Genomic DNA, 19,453 nt, shown 5'->3' on the forward strand with positions numbered 1-19,453 from the left:
TGACTAAGTTAAGAACATGGGCATTTTAGGTCTATAACAACATTCTGTATGATGATACTTTCTTGGTGAATTCATGTCGTTACCCATTTGTCAAAACCCATAGAATTTTCAACACAAAGAGTAAACTTAATGTAAACTATGGACTTTAGTTAATAATATTATATCAATATTGGCTCATGAATTGAAACAACTGTACAATACTTGCAAGATGTTAAAAATAGGGGAAACTGTGTGTAAGGGGTGGGGGGCTATAGGAAGCATATGAAATCTCTCTGTACTTGCCACTCAATTTTCCTGTAAAACTAAAATTGCTGTAACTATTAAAGTCATTTTAATTAAACTTTAAATGTAAGAAATAAGTTTTCATAATAGATTTGAATTAATCAATCATCTATAATAATAAAAGTGTAATATGCTAATTAGACCGGGCAGCCAAACGACCTTCCAGACGACCTTCCAGAGGAAGCCAGGCTGTGAAGGCCAAGCCCCTTGCATGAATTTCGTGTATCAGGCCTCTAGTCCTACCTAATAATAGACAAATATGCAAATTGACCATACCTCTGACACACCCACAAGCCACGCCCACCATCCAATCAGAGCGAGTATGCAAATCAACCCAAACCAAGATGGCTACAGCCACAGAGAGCGAGGTTTCCTAGGTAGCAGAGGAAGCCAAGCTTTCCGCCTGCCCTTGCCAGACCTAAGCCTCCACTCAAGCTACAAAGTTTCAATTATAGAAGGTAAACAAATTCAAACAAATGGCGGCAGAATGGAGCTTGAGAGAGCAGGCTAGGGTTGCCGCCGGCAACAGGGGAAGCAAAGCTTTCCGCACACCCTGGCCAGGCCCACCCGTTTAAGGCAACAAAGTTTCAATTATAACCCCAACACAAATGGCTGCTGGCCTCGGAGGGAGCCCCAGGCTTGACTCCACTCCAGGCTACAAAGTTTCAATTGTAGAAGGAAAATAAATTCCAGATACCAGGGCCTCTGCTTGGGTTGCCAGGGGGTGTGGCTGGCCTGCAAACCACCACAGGCCCCTCGCTCAGGCCGCCCCACGCCCCAAGGGAACCCCCACCTGATCCGGGACACCCTTCAGGGCAAACCAGCTGGCCCCCACCCGTGCACCAGGCCTCTATCCTATCTAATAAAAAAGTAATATGCAGATTGCTCATCATTGCAACACACAATATAGCTGCCCCCATGTGGTCAAAGATCCTGCCCCCATGTGGACACAAGATGGCCACCACAAAATGGCCAGCAGGAGAGGGCAGTTGGGAGGCACCTGGCCTGCAAGGGAGGGCAGTTGGAGGTGATCAACCCTGCAGGAGAGGGCAGTTAGGGGTGACCAGGCCGGCAGAGGAGGGAAGTTGGGGGCAAACAGGCTGGCAGCAGAGTGGTTAGGGGGTGATCAGGCTGGCAGGCAGAAGCGGTTAGGGGCAATCAGGAAGGCAGGCAGGCAAGCAGTTGGGAGCCAGCAGTCCTGGATTGTGAGAGGGATGTCCGACTGCCCGTTTAGGCCTGATCCGGGATCGGGCCAAAACGGGCAGTCGGACATCCCTTGAGGGGTCCCATATTGGAGAGGGTACAGGCTGGGCTGAGGGACAACCCCCCCTCCATGCACAAATTTCGTGCACCGGGCCTCTAGTATGTAAATAAAGCCCATATTATTTCTGGAAGCAGAGACAGAAATAAATGGATAATGTCCTTAAGAACAAAAAGACCACAATTTTGGTGAACATATTCAACAGTCCAGTTTAGTGTCCTCTGAAATCCTTTCTCACTGAAATGAATAGGAATAGGATTTCCACACTAATTTCTCTTTATCTGAGATGCTAAACTCTCAGGGTGAGAGCTTAAGCTAGAATAACCATATCTATTTTCTAACTGTTTTTACAGTACCAGGAAGCTATTAGACAAAAACAAAAACAACAGAGCATCCATCTAACCAAAGAAGATAGGAAAAATCCCCAATATAAGCAATGATCTAGGTGCCAGGCCCAGTGGCAGTGACCTACCATCATCATCCTTTCATTTTCGACTTCATTGAGTAATTCAGCAAATTCCTTGAAGGATTCAGCTGGAATGATAAAAAATAAATAAAATTAATCATGGTATTTGATGGGCAAATGGACAGAGATGTGTGCAACAGGAGGTAGGAACCTGTGCCCCACACCCACATTGCCACTAAAAGAATGTATCAAATATAAGGTCAATAGCAGAATGTGTTCAGTGCTGTCCACTGTTTGTTTTATCTTTTCCTTTTCTTATTTTGCCAATCCCCCTACCCGAAAGATTTTTTCTCCAGTTTTATTGATATAATTGACATACAACACTATACAAGTTTAGGGTGTATGGCATAATGATTTCCTATACATATATTGCAAAATGATTACCATAATAAGTTGTTAGCATCCATCACCTCATATACTTAAAAAAAACTTTGTTTTTCCTTGTTATGAGAACTTTTAGGAACTACTCTCTTTATAACTTTAAACTATACTGAAAGAAGTTTTTAGGGGTAAAATAGGAGTTTTTAGGGGTGAAATAGGCAGGTTTAGGAAATTTGAGGAATTAAGGAGTCCATGGAAAAAGCACAGAGCTACAGAGCTGCAAATGGTACATTTCCATAGAATATGGGAGCTGGAAACAGCAGAAGGCACATTTCCATAGAATAAGGGGACTGACTGGGAGCTGCAGAAAGGTATACATTTACAGAATAAAGGGAAGGATGCCTCTCATTAAAAAAGAGAAGAAGAAAGCCCAGAGGGAATAGGGAAACAATAAGGAAGGAGGGGAGTAGAGCCTCACGTGTCCCATGTTAGGTTGCTCTGGAGTTCAAATCAGAAGGGGATAGTGACCAATCAGAGGGGATATCAAGGCACAAAGATCTGCAGCCTTTATAAACCTTAGGAAAAAAGGACTCAGTGGAACTCTTTCCCTCTCCCCACGTGGGAGTCTGTGCTAGTTTCTCAATAAATTTCCACCTTTGCTGTACCACCTTTCCTCCTTGGTTTCATTCTTTGACTCCACCGGACAAGAGCCCAGGAACCATCCTGCTCAAGGGAACACCGCGCATTTCCAGTCCAAGTTTCCCATTTCAATACTAAACAGCATTCTTAACTACATTTATCATGTTGTACATAACATCAACAGTACTTCGTTATGACTGAATGTTTATAACTTTGAACCACTTTCACCCAATTTACCAGCCCACCCCCACCTCTGGCAATCACGAATTCGACTTTTTTATTTTCATGAGTTTGGTTTGTTTAGATTCCATATATCAGTGATATCATACAGTGTTTGTCTTTCTCTATCTGATTTACTTAGTATAACTCCCACAAGGTCCATCTATGTTGTTGCAAATAGCAGGATTTCCTTCATTTCTGTGGCTGAATAGTATTCTAGTGTGTGTGTGTGTCACATTTTAAATATACTGTATATCATATTTTCCTTTTTCATTCATCAATAGACACTTAGATTGTTTCGCTGTCTTGCATATTACATATAATATTGCCATAAGTATAAGTGTGCAGATATCTCTTCAGCATTGTAATTTCATTTTCTTTAGATATATAGCCAAAAGTTGACTTGCTAGATAATAAGGTAGTTCTATTTTTTCATTTCCTGAGGAGCTTCCATACTGTTTTTTTATAGTGGCTACACCAATTTACATCCCCACCAACAATGCACAAGTGATCCCTTTCCTCCACATCCTTAGCAGCAATTACATCTTGTCTTTTTTATAATAGCAACTAGGGGCCCAGTGCATGAAATTTGTGCACGGGGGGTGGGGGGGTCCCTCAGCTTGACCTGCACCCTCTCCAATCTGGGAGCCCTCAGGGGATGTTCTACTGACGGCTTAGGCCTGCTCCCCATGGTTCTCTGCTCTCTGCAGACCTGCCTGCTTGACGCCACCGCAGGCCCTGGTGTCTGCTCTCTGTGGGGGGCTGCTTGCCCTTAGCCACCAGGGCCAGGGGCAAGCAGGGCCCTGCTGTCTGCTCTCTGTGGGGGCCCTGCAGGGGACTGCTTGCCCCTCGCTGCCACAGCCAGGAGCAAGCAGGGCCCTGCTGTCTGCTAGCTCACTGCAGGGCACAGCTTGCGCCTTGCTGCCAAGGCCAGGGGCAAGCAGGGCCCTGCTATCTGCTCGCTTGCTACAGGGGATGTTCCTGCCCCACCCCCAGCCGCTTGCATGCACACCAGCTCGGAGCGCCTGGGTCCCAGAAATGTTCCCACCCCTCCCCCAGCTGCTCCATGCCTGCGCATGAAGGCCCGGAGTGGCTGGGGAGTCGTTCCGGGACCCCAGCCACTCCAGGCCTACACACAGGCCTACAGGCTCAGAGCAGCCTGGCTCCCGCGGACGCCTGTCCCTGGGACGCAGGTCGCTTGGCACTGGAGCGTGCATAAGCAGCCTCCGGGCAGGAACATCCGCCCTGCCCCCCACTCCTCCGTGCCTGCGCGCGTAGGCCCGGAGTGGCCGGGGGTTGTCCCAGGACCCCAGCTGCTCCGGGCCTATAGGCTCAGAGTGCCCTGGCTCCCGAGGACGCCTGTCCCTGGGACACAAGCTGCTTGGTGCCGGTGCGCGTACAAGCGGTCACCCTGCCCCCAGCCGCTCTGCGCTGGTGTATGCAAATTAACCTACCATCTTTTTTGATAAATTTGCATACTCGCTCCTGATTGGCTGGTGGGTGATGCGGAGGTATGATCAATTTGCATATTTCTCTTTTATTAGTGTAGATTCTAACAGGCAAGATGTGCTATCTCATCATGGTTTTTACTCGCATTTCCCTAACGACTAGTGATGCTGAGCACCTTTACATGTACCTGTAGACTACTTCAATATCTCGTTAGGAAAATGTCTATTCAGGACCTTTAACCATTTTTTTAATTGGATTATTGGGGGTTTTTATTGCTATTGAGTTGTATGAGTTCTTTATATTTTTTTATATTAACTCTTCATCAGATAGATGAATTGCAAATATTTTCTCAATTCCATAGGTTGGCATTTCATTCTGTTGATTATTTATTTGATGTAATCCAACTTGTGTAGTTTTTATTTTATTTTATTGCTTGTGTTTAAGGTGTCATATCAAAAAACATGATTTCTAAGACTCATCCCAAAAAGCTTTTCCCCTGTTTTCTTCTCAGAGTTTTGTGGTTACAGGTCTTAACATTCAAGTCTTTAATCCATTAAGAGTTAATTTTTGTGAGTGCTGTGTCATTAGGGAATGGTTTCATTCTTTTACATGAGAATATCCACTTTTCCCAGCACCATTTATTGAAAAGATTGTCATTTCTCCATTTAGTATTCTTGGCTCCCTTGTCAAATATTAGTTGACTATATATTTCTGAGCTCTCAATTGTGTCCCATTGCTCTCTGTGTCTACTATTAAACCTAAATCCATCCCTGCATTATAGCTTTGTTTCTCAGATTTCTGAAAAGCTTTTGTGGGATTGTAGGTGAAAAGGCATGTGGTATGTAAGAAATAACATTAGATGGGGTAATAAATGATGAAGGTTCTAGTTTAAGAAAGAAATAGAAGGAGCATGAATTTAGGATAAACTTGGATTTCCAATCTCAGTCTACCATCCTCTTGATGTGCAATTTTGAATATTTCAAATATTTAAGTGACTTGATCCCTTTGAGATTCAGTTGCCTACTTTGTCAAATAGACATGATGAAATACTTCAGAGTGTTGTTTTAAGGACTAAATTAGTAGGTAAATGTACAATGCCAACACACAGTCAATAATAAACATTACCTTTTCCACATCCCAATGTCCTACTCTACTAGTGCCAGTTCTGTCACTTACGGGTGAGGTGACTGGGCAAGTCACTTACCCCTGGACTTCATTTTCTTAATATACTAAATAAATAAACTAATAAAAGCCAAATTAAGCTAGACAGTCTTAACCATCCCTTTAAATTCTAATAACTTCTATTTTAAAGTTCCCAACTTCTCACCAGAAACAGGAAGTATATTCTTAAATGGTATCTGAAATACAACAAACATTATAAGTACAGAGAAACAAATGAATCCATGTTAATATTTTTAGATAAAAAAATAAATTTCCCTTCCTAAGAGAACTGCACAACTAATCCAGCATTCCAAGTACAAATGAAACTAAGTTCAGGGTCAATACAGAACACCAAAAAATGGCATTTTTTACTTCTGAGGATTAAGTTACTGCACATATCCAGGGGAGTAACCTTTGCAAACGCCACAAATTAAAAGATCAATCCCAGTACAAAGAAGAAAAATACCCTAATCAGAAAGTGTAAATAGGAAAAAATGAAAATGTTCACTGACCTGCTGTTCTTAAATATTTTAGTTAAAAGAGTCCAAGAGATTATTTGTTATTCTGGCATTTTTCCATGCAAGCTCAGTTCATTTCTTATCTTCTTTGTAAATATGTCTATTCAATTGTGTTGCCCATTTTATAATTGTGTTATTTGTGTTTATTAATGAGTTGTAAAAGTTCTTATATATTCTGGAACAAAGTCCCTTAACAGATAGATGATTTTAAAAATTTCCTCTCATAATGTGGGCTGTCTTTTCACTGTCATTTGAGGAAGAAAGGATTAAAATTTTGTCGAAATCCAATTTATCTACCTTTTCTTTTGTCACTTGTACAAATTTAAGTCTCATCTGTTTCAACTTAATTTTTGTGAGTGGTGGGTGATTGTGTTATACCTTTATTTTTTCTTCTAAGAGATTTGTACTTTTAACATCTACTTTAGTTTCTTAATCCATTTTGAGTTAATTTTTGTATATGCTATGTGGAAACAGGTCTAACATCATTCTTTCACATGCGTCTATCCAGTTATCCCAGTACTATTTTTTATTAAATTTATTAAGGTGATATTGGCTAATAAAATTATATAGCTTTCAAATGTACAACTCAATAATACTTCATCTGTACATTGCATTATGTGTTTACAACCCAAAGTCAAATCTGCTTCAATTACCATATATTTGACCCCCTCCTAATCCCACATCCCCCTCCCTCTGGTTACTACCACACTGTTGTCTGTGGCTATGAGGTTTTCTTTGTCTTATTTGTTCATTTGTTGCTTTCAGTTTTATATACCACCTATGAATGAAAAGTATGGTTCTTGACTTTTTCTATCTGATTCTTTTACTTAGCAGCATGATATTCTCAAGATCCATCCATGTTGTCAAAAATGGCAGTATTCTTCTTTTCTTATGGCTGAAAAGTATTCCAATGTATATATGAACCAAATAAGACATTGGCCTCCCAGCATTATTTATTGAAAAGAGTATTCTTTCCACATTGAATTGTTTTGGCACACTTGTCAAAAACCAATTAACCATAAGTAAGGAATTATGTTTGGTCTCTTAATTAAATTCTATCAAATTCTATATCTGTCCTATGACAGTACCATACAGTCATGAAAACAATATCCTTGCAATGAGTTTTGAAATGGTAAAGCAGTGGTCGGCAAACTGCGGCTCTTTGGCCCGCATGCAGCTCTTTGGCCCCTTGAGTTTTTAGCAAAGGCCAGCTTAGGAGTACCCTAATTAAGTTAATAACAATGTACCTACCTATATAGTTTAAGTTTAAAAAATTTGGCTCTCAAAAGAAATTTTAATCGTTCTACTGTTGATATTTGGCTCTGTTGACTAATGAGTTTGCCGACTACTGTGGTAAAGTGTAAGCCATCCAACATTGTATTTTTTTTTTCAAGATTGTTTGGCTATACTAGCTAGAGCCCTTGAATTTCTATAAGAATATTAGTATCACCTTTTCAATTTCTGAGAGATAAGATTTTTTATAGTTATCACATTGAATATGTAAACCAATACAAGGATCATGGCCAACGTAACAATATTAAGTCATCCTTTTAAAAAAAATGTTTACTATTGAAAGCATTACACATAACCCCTTTTCTCCCCCACTGACCCCCTCCATCCAGTTCCCACCCTGGGACAGGCCTTCACCATCATATTGTCTATATCCATAGGTAATGCATAAATGCATATAAGATCTTTGGTAAATCTCTTTCCACCCCCCCCTCATCCCTTCCCTCTGAGATGCATCAGTCTGTCCATGTTGCCATACATCAGGTTCTATGTTATTCATCAGATTATTTTGTTGATTAGATTTCTTGTTAATTTATTTTGACTTTTAGATTCAATGTTGCGATATGTATTTATTGTCATTTTATTGTTCATATTTCTTCTTCTTTTTCTTCTTCTTCTTCATCTTCTTCCTCTTCTTAAAAAATACTCTACAACATTTTGTGCAATACTGGTTTAATGGTGATGAACTCCTCTAGCTTTTTCTTGTCTGTGAAGCTCTTTATCTGGCCTTCAATTCTAAATGAGAGCTTTGTTGGGTAGAGTAATCTTGGTTGTAGGTCCTTGCTATTCATCACTTTGAATATTTCTTGCCACTCCCTTTGGACTTGCAAAGTTTCTATAGAGAAATCATCTGAGAGTTGTATGGGTGCTCCCTTGTTGGTAATGAACTGCTTTTTTCTTGCTGCTTTTAAGATTTTATCTTTGTCTTTAACCAATGTATATATGAACCAATGTATATATATAGCATGCTTGATTTCATTTCACTTAGAGATTTCTTCTGATCTTTCATTTGTGACATGTTTCTTTGCCTTTGCATTTTAATGCGTCTTGTGTGGGCCTCTTTGGGTTGCTATTGTTTGGGACTCTCTAAGCATCATGGACTAATATGTCTATTTCTTTCACCAGGTAGGGGAAGTTTTCTGTTATTATTTCTTCAGATAGATTTCCAATAGCTATCTCTCTCTTTTCTCCCACTGGCACTCCCATAATGTGAATGTTGATACACTTCAAGTTGTCACAGAGTCTCCTTACACTATCTTCATATTTTTTTATATCCTTTTTTTTCTTTTTGCTCTTCTGCTTGGGTGTTTTCTGCTTCCTCATATTCCAAATCATTGATTTGATCCTCAGAATCCTCTACTCTACTATTGAATCCTATAAATTATTCTTTATTTCAGTTAGTGTATGCTTAATTTATGGCTGGTCCTTTTTCATGTCTTTGAAATTCTCACTAAGATGCTTGAAAGGCTCACAAAGTACCTTGATGCTGTCATAGATCCCTTGAAGCTCTCATTAAGATCCTTTAACAACCTTATTACCATTGGTTTGAACTCTGTATCCAATAGCATGCTTGATTTCATTTCACTTAGAGATTTCTTCTGATCTTTCATTTGTGACATGTTTCTTTGCCTTTGCATTTTGACCACTTCCCTGTGTTTGTTTCTATATATTAGGCAGAGCTGCTATGTCTCCTGAAATTGGCAGAGTGGCCTTGTATAGTAGGTGTCCTGTAGGGCTCAATGGCTCAGCCTCTCCAGTCACCTGAACTGGGCACTCTAGGTGTGCCCCTATAAGGGCTGTGTGCACAGTCTTGTTATAGTTAAGCTTTGATTATTGTTGGTGTCAATGGGAGGAGTTGACGTCCAGGAAAATTGGCCCTATGGACTAGCTGCAACTATAGTGGAAGAGCTGCTGTAGAGGAGAAAACACTATGGAGCAAAACTTGCTTCAGTGCGGCTGTCATACTCTCTGAGTCTGCCCCTGAAGTGTGTAATTTGTGGATGTGTAGAGTTGTAATCTGGTATGGTGTGAATCTATCCATAGGTGCACTGGCTCTGAGGCCCCCTGGGAGGGGCAATGTCAGCCATTGCCTGGGGCCCCACCCTGCATGAACTACAGAGCTATATGCAGATGACTGCTACCTATATTAGGCTTGGAAATGCCCAAGCGAGGCCAAACTGTAAAGCAAGGCAGGCTGGTGGTATTACCAGATCTTGGGCCTCTTATTGATAGAAATGGGGTATGCTGATGCCAACTGCTGCTTGTTTGAGAGATTTTAGGGAAGTCTAAAGCCTAAGCCAGGGCAGGACATTCACATGGAAAAGCCACTGCAAAAGCTTTAGGTGGGGCTGCAAATTCAATGGTGCAGGTTTTCAGGAAATCACCAGGGAGAAGTTAACAGTGTGAGTCATGTTGATGGAAACTCAGATATGGGTGCCAGTCAGCTAAGTGGTGGGGGAAGATCCAGCATAGGAAAAATGAGCCCTGCAAGCCATCCCCAAGTACCTGCCGTGGTGCCAAACAATCCAGATCTTCTCTCTATGCCCCTGGTTTCCCCAATGCCATTGCCCAGAGCTGGAGATCAGAGGAAGCAGGAATGTGTAAGTTCTTGCACCAGCCGTTTAAGAGGAACTGCCTGGTGCTCCAGCAGACTTTGAATCACTCAGCCACAGTCCCCACTGTTTGTTACATTCTAAAGTTATGGGCACTTCTCTTTCCAGCAGTGGAGCCCTGGGCTGGGTGTCTAGTGTGGAGCTGGGACACCTTGCTCCTCACAGGAAGCCTCTGCATTGGTGATATCCCTCAGAATTAAAAAAACAACAACACATACCTAAGGAGAAAATAAACAAATGGGACAATATCAAAATAAAAAGCTTCTGCATAGCAACATATACCATCAACAACACGAAAAGGGAACCCACTGTATGGGAGAACAAATTTGGCAATGATATATCTGATAAAGGGTTCATATCTAAAATATATAACGAACTCACACAACTTAACAACAAAAAGACAAACAATGCAATTAAAAATTGGGCAAAGGATTTCACAAAACTCCAACAACCTTTCTTGATCAAAACTCTCAGCAAGGTGGTAATAGAAGAATCATACCTCAACATAATAAAAGCCATATATGACAAACCCACAGCCAACATCATACTCAATGGGCAAAAACTAAAAACATTTCCCCTAAGAACAGGAGCAAGACAGGGTTGCCCACTCTCACCACTCCAGTTCGACATAGTACTGGAAGTACTAGCCATTGCAATCAGACAAGAAGAAGAAATAAAAGGCATCCAAATTGGAAAAGAAGAAGTAAAACTGTCCTTATTCGCAGATGGCATGATGCTGTACATAGAAAGTCCTAAAGACTCCATCAGAAAATTATTAAACTTAATAAATGAATTCGGCAAAGTAGCAGTATACAAAATTAATGACAAGAAATCTATGGCATTTATATACACCAATAGTGAACTTACAGAAAGAGAGACTAAAAAAAGCAATACCATTTACCATTGCACCAAAAGAATTAAGATACCTAGGAATAAACTTAACTAAGGAGGTAAAAGACCTATACGTGGAAAACTACAGGACACTGAAAAAAGAGATAGAGGAAGACATAAACAGATGGAAGAACATACCGTGTTCATGGATTGGTAGAATCAAAATCATTAAAATCTTCATAGTACCCAAAGCAATCTATAGATTCAATGCACGCCCCATTAAAATACCAATGACATATTTCACAGACCTAGAACAAACTCTCCAAAAATTCATCTAGAATAAAAAAAGACCCCGAATATCTGAAGCAATCCTGAGTAAAAAGAACAAAGTAGGTGAGATCTCAATACCAGATATCAAGCTATATTACAAAGCTACTGTTCTCAAAACAGCCTGGTACTGGCACAAGAACAGACATTTTAGATCAATGGAATAGTATAGAGAACCCAGAAATCGACCCAAACCACTATGCTCAATTTATATTTGACAAAGGAGTCAAGAACATACAATGGAGTCAAAATAGGCTCTTCAATAAATGGTCTTGGGAAAATTGGACAGATGCATGCAAAAAAAATGAAACTAGACCATCAAATTATACCATACACAAAAACAAACTCAAAATGGCTAAAGGACTTAAACATTAAACGAGAAACCATAAAAATATTAGAGGAATCCACAGGCAGCAAAATCTCAGACATATGTCCAAGCAATATCTTCACCGACACAGCTCCTAGGGCAATGGAAACTAAAGAGAAAATAAACAAATGGGCCTACATCAAAATAAAAAGCTTCTGCACAGCAAAAGAAACCATCAACAAAACAACAACAAAGCCCACTGCATGGGAGAACATATTTGCCAATGTCATCACTGATAAGGGTTTAATCTCCAACATTTACAGGGAACTCATACAACTTAATAAAAGGAAGATAAACAACCCAATCAAAAAATGAGAAACGGACCTAAATAGATACTTTTCGAAGGAGGACATAAGGAAGGCCAAGAGTAAGGTGACCAGATTTTAACATTGGTAAAGCGGGACACCATTGACCGGGGGTGGGGGGTGGGGGAGGGGGTCTTGATTAAAAATTTGGTCTATATGGAGCAACAAAAATTTTCATACAACGCAAAAATAGTATTGTAATATATTTTTTTAAATTTCAACATAAGTACAATTTACAAATATAATAAATAAAAAATTATGTATAGTATTATTTTATTCTTTGGCATATTTCTCATTTGAGTGAATTTTTTTTAGTAGATTGCTGTCGTTGTTTAAAAGGTCATGAATTTGCCATAACGTAAGTCATAAGTGTCACTTTCAAGGCCGGCGCTAGACTTTTGCCGCCACTACAAAATATAAATAATACGAATGCTGTCTGCTAAATTCAAGAAAATTTATGTATTTATGAAATAAATAAATAAATTACTTACCTAAATTATCTGAATAGCTGATTTGTAATGACATCACTTGTTTAACTAACTTACTAGCACACAGTACGATGTGTATCGTCTGAGAGACAGTTACAAAATGTTTTCGTCATTGCCAATCCCAAAAACTGCCATTGTTCATTAAGTCCAAACAATGGTGGTCGAATTCTAACAACTGATCAACAATGCGAACTTTGATAAGCAGTTCTCGATAATCAGTTCTCAACAATTATTTGTTATTATTAAAGTTTAACATTATAAAATTAACAAAAATAATATAAAACTCATATCCTGGCTAAATAGCCACATGGCCACCGAAAACCGTATATTCCCTTCCATTCTCCCGCCATTCCCTAGCTTGTCGTGCATTCTTTCCAAAAATCGAGACTTTTTAAAAACGCCACAGGACGCGTGACAAATTGTTAAAAATCGGGACCGTCCCGCCAAAAGCAGGACGTCTGGTCACCTTAGCCAAGAGACATATGAAAACATGCTCAAAGTCAGTAATCATCCGAGAAATGCAAATCAAAACGACAATGTGGTACCATTTCACACATGTCAGAATGGCTATCATCAACAAATCAACAAATGACAAGTGCTGGTGAGGATGTGAAGAAAAAGGAACCCTCGTGCACTGCTGGTGGGAATGCAGACTGGTGCAGCCACTGTGGAGAACAGTATGGAGTTTCCTCAAAAAATTAAAAACGGAACTCCCATTTGACCCAGTGATCCCACTTCTAGGAATATATCCCAAGAAACTAGAAACGCCAATCAGAAGGATATATGCACTCCTATGTTCACAGCAGCACAATTTACAACAGCTAAGATTTGGAAACAGCCTGATTGCCCATCAGCAGATGAGTGGATTAAAAAACTGTGGTACATCTACACAATGGAATAGTACACTGCAGTAAAAAAGAAGGTACTTTTACCATTTGCAACAGCATGGATGGACTTGGAGAGTATTATGCTGAGCGAATTAAGTCAGAGAAAGATAAGTATCACATGATCTCACTCATTTATGGAATATAATGAACAACATAAAGGGATGAACAAAAATAGATCCAGAGACAGAGAAGCATTGATCAGAATGTCAAACCTCAAAGGGAAGGTAGAGGAGGGTGGGGGAAAGGGGGAGACATCAACCAAAGGATTTGTATGCATGCATATAAGCCTAACAATGGACACAGACAACAGGGGGGTGAGGGCATGAGTGGGGGGAATAGGGGGGCAATGGAGGTATAAGGACACATATGTAATACCTTAATCAATAAAAAAACAAAAAGAAGTTGGGCAAAGGAGCTAAATAGATACTTCCCCAAAGTAGACATATATATGGCCAGGAAACATGAAAAAAATGGTCAAAGTCACTGATCATCAGAGAGATGCAAATTAAAATGACAATGAAGTATCACCTGCCAGAATGGCTACCATCAACCAATGACAAGTGCTGGCGAGGATGTGGAGAAAAGAGAACCCTAGTACACTGCTAGTGGGAATGCAGACTGGTGCAGCCATTATACAAAACAGTATGGAGTTTCCTCAAAAAATTAAATACAGAACTGCCATTTGACCCAGTGATCCCACTTGTAAAAATATATCCTAAGAGACCCCAAACTCCAATCAGAAAGAATATATGCACCCCTATGTTCATAGTGGCACAATTTACAATAGCTAAGATCTAGAAACAGCCCAAGTGCCCATCAGTAATTGAGTGGATAAAAATGTTGTGGTACATATACACCATGGAATACTATGCAGCAGTTAAAAAGAATGATCTCTTACTCTTTGAGATAGCATGGAGGGACCTGCACAGAATCATGCTAAGTGAAAATAAGTAAGTCAGAGAAAGACAAGTATCACATAATCTCACTCATATGTGGAATCTAATGAACAAAATAAAGTGATGATCAAAATAGACCCAGAGACATAGAAACATAGAACAGACTGCAGAATCTCAGAGGGAAGGTGGGGGAAGTTGGGTGGGTGGGAAGAGATCAATCAAAGAACTTGAATACATATATGCATAACCCATGGACACACACGGTAAGGTGATGAAGGCTTAGGGTGGAAGGCAGGGATGGGCTAGAAGGGGTCAATGGGGGAAAGAAGGGGATATATGTAATATTTTCAACAATAAAGATTTAACTTTTTTTTAAATGCCACACATGGGTATCTGACTAGCTTGGTCTGTGCCACCGTCCCTCCTACCAGTATTCATGTGCTTTCTTCCTTACTTCTTTTATTGTAGGACTTGCATTGAGCCAGATTTCAGGCAGTTCTGAATGAAATTTGTTCTTTATTTTACTTGTAATTTGATGTGGTTATGGGAGGCAGTGGGTGCCAGCATTTGCCTATGCTAACATCTTAGTTCTCCTATATTAAGTCTTCTGACACAGAAGATGGGATATCCTTGTATTGATTATCTGGCCAATGGTGGCCTCATCAAGAGTTGGGAAGTGTTCCCTTTTCTGATTTTTTAAAAGAATTTGAGATGGATAGTGTTAATTCTTTAAATATTTGGTATAATTCACCAGTAAAATCATCCACATCTGTTCATTTTTATGGGAAATTTTTTAAATTACAAATTCAGTGTCTTTATTTTTTTTATAGGTCCATTCACATTTACTATTCCATGAGTTTTAGTACTTTATATCTTTCTAAAAATGTGCTGATTTCATCCAGGTTATCTTATTTGTTGGCATAGAATTATTTATTCTATTTCCTTATCATAAGTTTTGTCTCTGTAAGGTCAGTAGTAATGACCTCTGTTTCATTCCTGATTTTAGTAATTTGATTATGCTCCCAGTCAGTCTAGCTAAGGGTTTCTCAATTATGTTTAAACTAGAGGCCCAATGCACGAAATTCATGTACTTGGGGGGGGGGGTGATCCTCAGCCCAGCCTGTACCCTCTCCAATCTGGGAACCCTTGGGAGATGTCCATCTGCCAGTTTAGGCCCGATTCCCGGCAGTTGGACATCCCTCTCACAATCCAGGACTGCTGGCTTCCAATCGCTTGCCTGCCTGCCAACCTGATCACCCCCTAACCACAACCCTGCCAGCCTGATCAAGGCCTAACTGCTCCCCTGCTGGCCCAATCACCCCCAACTGCCCTCACCTGCTGGCCTGGTAACGCACAACTGCCCTCCCCTGCCAGCCTGGTTGCCCCTAACTGCCCTCCCCTGTAGGCCTGGTCGCCCCTAACTGCCCTCCCCCGCTAGCCTGTTTTCCAAAAACTGCCCTCCCCTGCAGGCCTGGTTGCCCCCAACTGCACTCCCCTGCAGGCCTGGTCTTACCAACTGTCCCTCCCTGCAGGCCTAGTTGCCCCTAACTGCCCTACCCTGCAGGCCTGGTTGCCCCCAACTGCCCTTCCCTGCTGGCCTGGTCGCCCCTAACTTCCCTCCCCTGCTGGCCTGGTCACCTACAACTGCCCTCCCCAGCCGGCCCGGTCGCCCCTAACTGCCCTCCCCGGCAGGCCTGCCTTCCCCTGCAGGCCTGATCGCCCACAACTACCCTCCCCTATCAGCCATCTTTGACCACATGGGGGTGGCCATCTTGTGCGAGGGCGTGAGGGTCAATTTCCATATTACCTCTTTATTATATAGGACTAGAGGCCCGGTGCATGAAATTCATGCATGGAGGGTGGTTCCTCAGCCAGGCCTACACCCTCTCCAATATGGAACCCCTCGGTGGTTGTCCGACTGCCAGTTTAGGCCCGATCCCTCTCGCAATCTGGGACGACTGGCTCCTAACCACTCCCCTGCCTGCCTTCTCAATCACCCCTAACCCTTCTGCCTGCCTGCCTGATCGCCCCTAACCCCTCTGCCTGCTGGCCTGATTGCCCCTGCCTTGCCCCCTGCCAGCCTGATTGCCCCTACCTTGCCCCCCTGCTGGCCTGATCACCCCTACCTTGCCCACTGCCTGCCTGATTGCCCCTAACCTCTCTGCCTGCATGCCTGATCACCCCTAACTGCCCTCCCCTGCCAACCTGATCTTGCCCCTAACTGGTCTCCCCTGCTAGCCTGATGGCCCCTAACTGCCCTCCCCTGCCAGCCTGATCGCCACCAACTGCCCTCCCATGCTGGCCTGAACTCACCCCCAATTGCCCTCCCCTGCCGGCCTGATCTCGCCCCCAACTGCCCTCCCCTGCCAGCCTGATCACCCCTAACTGCCTCTGCCTTGGCCCCCACCACCATAGCTTTGCCCGGAAGGAAGTTGGATGTCTGGAAGATGGCTGGTCGACCCAGTCTAATTAGCATATTACCCTTTTATTACTATAGACTAGAGGCCCAGTGCACAAAATTCATGCACGGGTAGTGTTCCTAGGTCTGATGGGTGATCAGGGCTGATTTGTGGGGCGATCAGTGGGGCAATCAGGGGGCCCCCGCTGGCACCCGCCTTGGTGGGCCTGGTGCCGCCCACTCGCCAGTCCCGCCACCTGCAGCTGCCGCCAGCCGGCCCTGCCCACTGCTCGCCAGCCAGCCCCCCCCCCTCTGCCAGTTACCTCCCTCTGCGGGGCAATCAGGGGGCCCCCACTGGCACCCACCTTGTCTGGCCTGGGACCTGCGGGCTAGGGGAAGCTCCTGTGTTGAGTGTCTGCCCCCTGGTGGTCAGTGCACATCACAGTGACCAGTCGTTCCACCAGTAGTTCCACCATTTGGTCAATTTGCATATTAGGCTTTTATTATATAGGACTAGTGGCGCAGTGCACAGATTCATGCACATTGAAAGGAAATTAGGTGATCCGTGAATGTGGAAGGGGGTCCTCTGAGCTGCTAACTGAAGTGACCTCTTAAAAGCAACTCATTTTAATCTGACGAGGAGGATCAGACTAAGAATTTTCAAAGGAGTGCAGGCTTCTTAGTCTGGCGCACAGACCCACTGTCCGCACACTTGGGCTCTTTCCGACTCTGATTACTAAGCCCAATACATAGGAAAACCCAGTTGGAAAAACCCTGAAAGACTGCAGGGGGAAGTTGTTTTTTTCAGAACCTGGGAACAGAGCTGGGTGTGACCATCGGAGAGGCAGCTGTGAGGCACACACCTCCACAAACCGGTAGTGAGTGCCATAGAGGGGGGAAAAAAAGAAAAAGCTAGAGAGGCCCGGAAGTCAATTCAGAAACACTGCCACCCAGGGGCTGAAACGCTAATTGTCTCTGGTGTAATCAAAAATAAATACGAGAAATTAAGACAGGGCCGGCTTAAAAAGCAGGACTGGCTTACAACACTGAGGAGCAGAGGAACGAAGCTGAACTGAAATACCGCCCAGACTGGGAAACAGGCATACCAAACAGAATAATAGAGGAAGTGAATGACAGCCGCTACTGCACATTTTAGTCTTCCTATTTTTTAATTTTTAATTCTTTTTTCAATTTTTTTATTCTAATTTTTTTTTATTTTCATTTTTTGCATCTTTTACTTAAGAAACAAAATTTTTCTCTTTTTCCTCACTCGATTTTCACCTTTTTAATTATTACATTTTTATTTTCAATCAGCATTATTATAACTATTATTTTACTTTTCTTTTTTTTTTAAATGTCATTAGATTTTCTCTTTCATTTATTTTGGGATTAGTGTCCTACATTCTATTTGCATCTTTCCCTTACCCTATCTCAACGCTAACATTTTGCCATCACTCTCCTCCTAACCTTTCCCCTTTTGGTCTTCTGCTTATCTTAACTCTTTCTGGCTTTAGATTTTCCCTACTTTTTCAGTTTACCCTATGCTAAAATTTCACCCTACTTATAGATCTAATTCCCAACCCCCTGCTCCAAATCAATACATACCTCTCTCTACGCTACCTTAAAAAAATTATTTTTCTCTCTGGCCTTTTGTTGTTGTTTGCTTGAATGTTGATTAGATTGAATTTTTATGCTTTTTTTATGAGATTGTTTTTATTATTCTTTTTGTTTGTTTGGTTGGTTCTATTGTTTGCTTTGTTTTTGTTTGTTTTTTACTTTTGTTTTCCCTTGCCTCACTTGATATTAGTTGGTGTTGCAGTTTGTATTAATCTCCAGGCTCGTGTTGCTGGAATTTGCTGGGATTAGTGGTTGTTCTAGGGGAGTCTACTCCCCATATATATAGTTTGTTCCCCTTTTCTCTCTTAGTATTGTTCTTGCCTCTCTTACTTATTTTTCTTTTCTTTTTTTTTTCTGCTCTTCTCCCAAGTTCAGATTCACACTCTTTTTTTGTTGTTGTTCTTTCTTTTTACTCTCCCTCTTCCATTCCTATTCCCTAATTTGTCTTTCTCTGGTGGTTACCTTTATTGGAGGTTATTAATATCGTGAATACAATTCTGTTTAGTGCCTTGTGTGTTGTGCCTGGTTGTGTTGTATTTTGTACCTATAAATCAACGCCGGAGAGAGAGAACTATATAACCAGACATCTGGAGAAGAGAGACCATGGGGAGACAAAGAAATAGCCCCCACAAGAAAGAAAAGCAGGCATCACCAGAAAAGGAAGTAAACGAACTAGAAGCAAACAACCTATCAGAGAAAGAATTCAGAGAAATGGTCATAAGGTGGCTGAAAAGGATGGAAGACAAATTCGACAATATGAGTAAGAACCAAGAGGAAATGAATAATGACATCGCTGCTGTAAAGAACTGAATAGAAAGCATCAAGAGTAGACTAGAAGAAGCAGAGGACCGCATAAGTGAGCTACAAGACAAGATGGAAAAAAATACCCAATTACTACAGCTTCTAGAAACAAAAATTAGAAAGCATGAGGAGAGCCTAAGGGAACTTCGGGACAACACAAAACAAAACAACATCAGGATAATAGGGGTACCAGAAGGAAAGGAAACGGAGCAAGGAATAGAAAACCTGTTAGAAGAAATAATAACAGAAAACTTCCCTGATATAGGGAAGAAAAAACCCACACAAATCCAAGAAGCTCACAGAGTTCCAAGCAAAATG

General features: G+C 41.7%; 1 protein-coding gene across 6 annotated transcripts in view; it reads right to left on the reverse strand.

Annotated features, from left to right (window-relative positions):
- OPHN1 (oligophrenin 1) overlaps positions 1 to 19,453 on the reverse strand; it is a gene marked incomplete at its 3' end in the record, with an annotated part of 608,646 nt that overhangs the window by 357,673 nt on the left and 231,520 nt on the right. For all 6 annotated transcript variants that reach the window (XR_013813217.1, XM_079765071.1, XM_079765074.1 and 3 more), the window contains exon 4: positions 2,016 to 2,077. Coding sequence is in view for 5 of the 6 variants with exons in the window: in XM_079765071.1 (XP_079621197.1) it covers positions 2,016 to 2,077 (62 nt within the window). The remainder of the gene's footprint in view (positions 1 to 2,015; positions 2,078 to 19,453) is intronic.

Source organism: Cnephaeus nilssonii (assembly GCF_951640355.1).
Source record: "Cnephaeus nilssonii genome assembly, chromosome: X".
In the NCBI taxonomy this organism is placed as follows: domain Eukaryota; kingdom Metazoa; phylum Chordata; class Mammalia; order Chiroptera; family Vespertilionidae; genus Cnephaeus; species Cnephaeus nilssonii.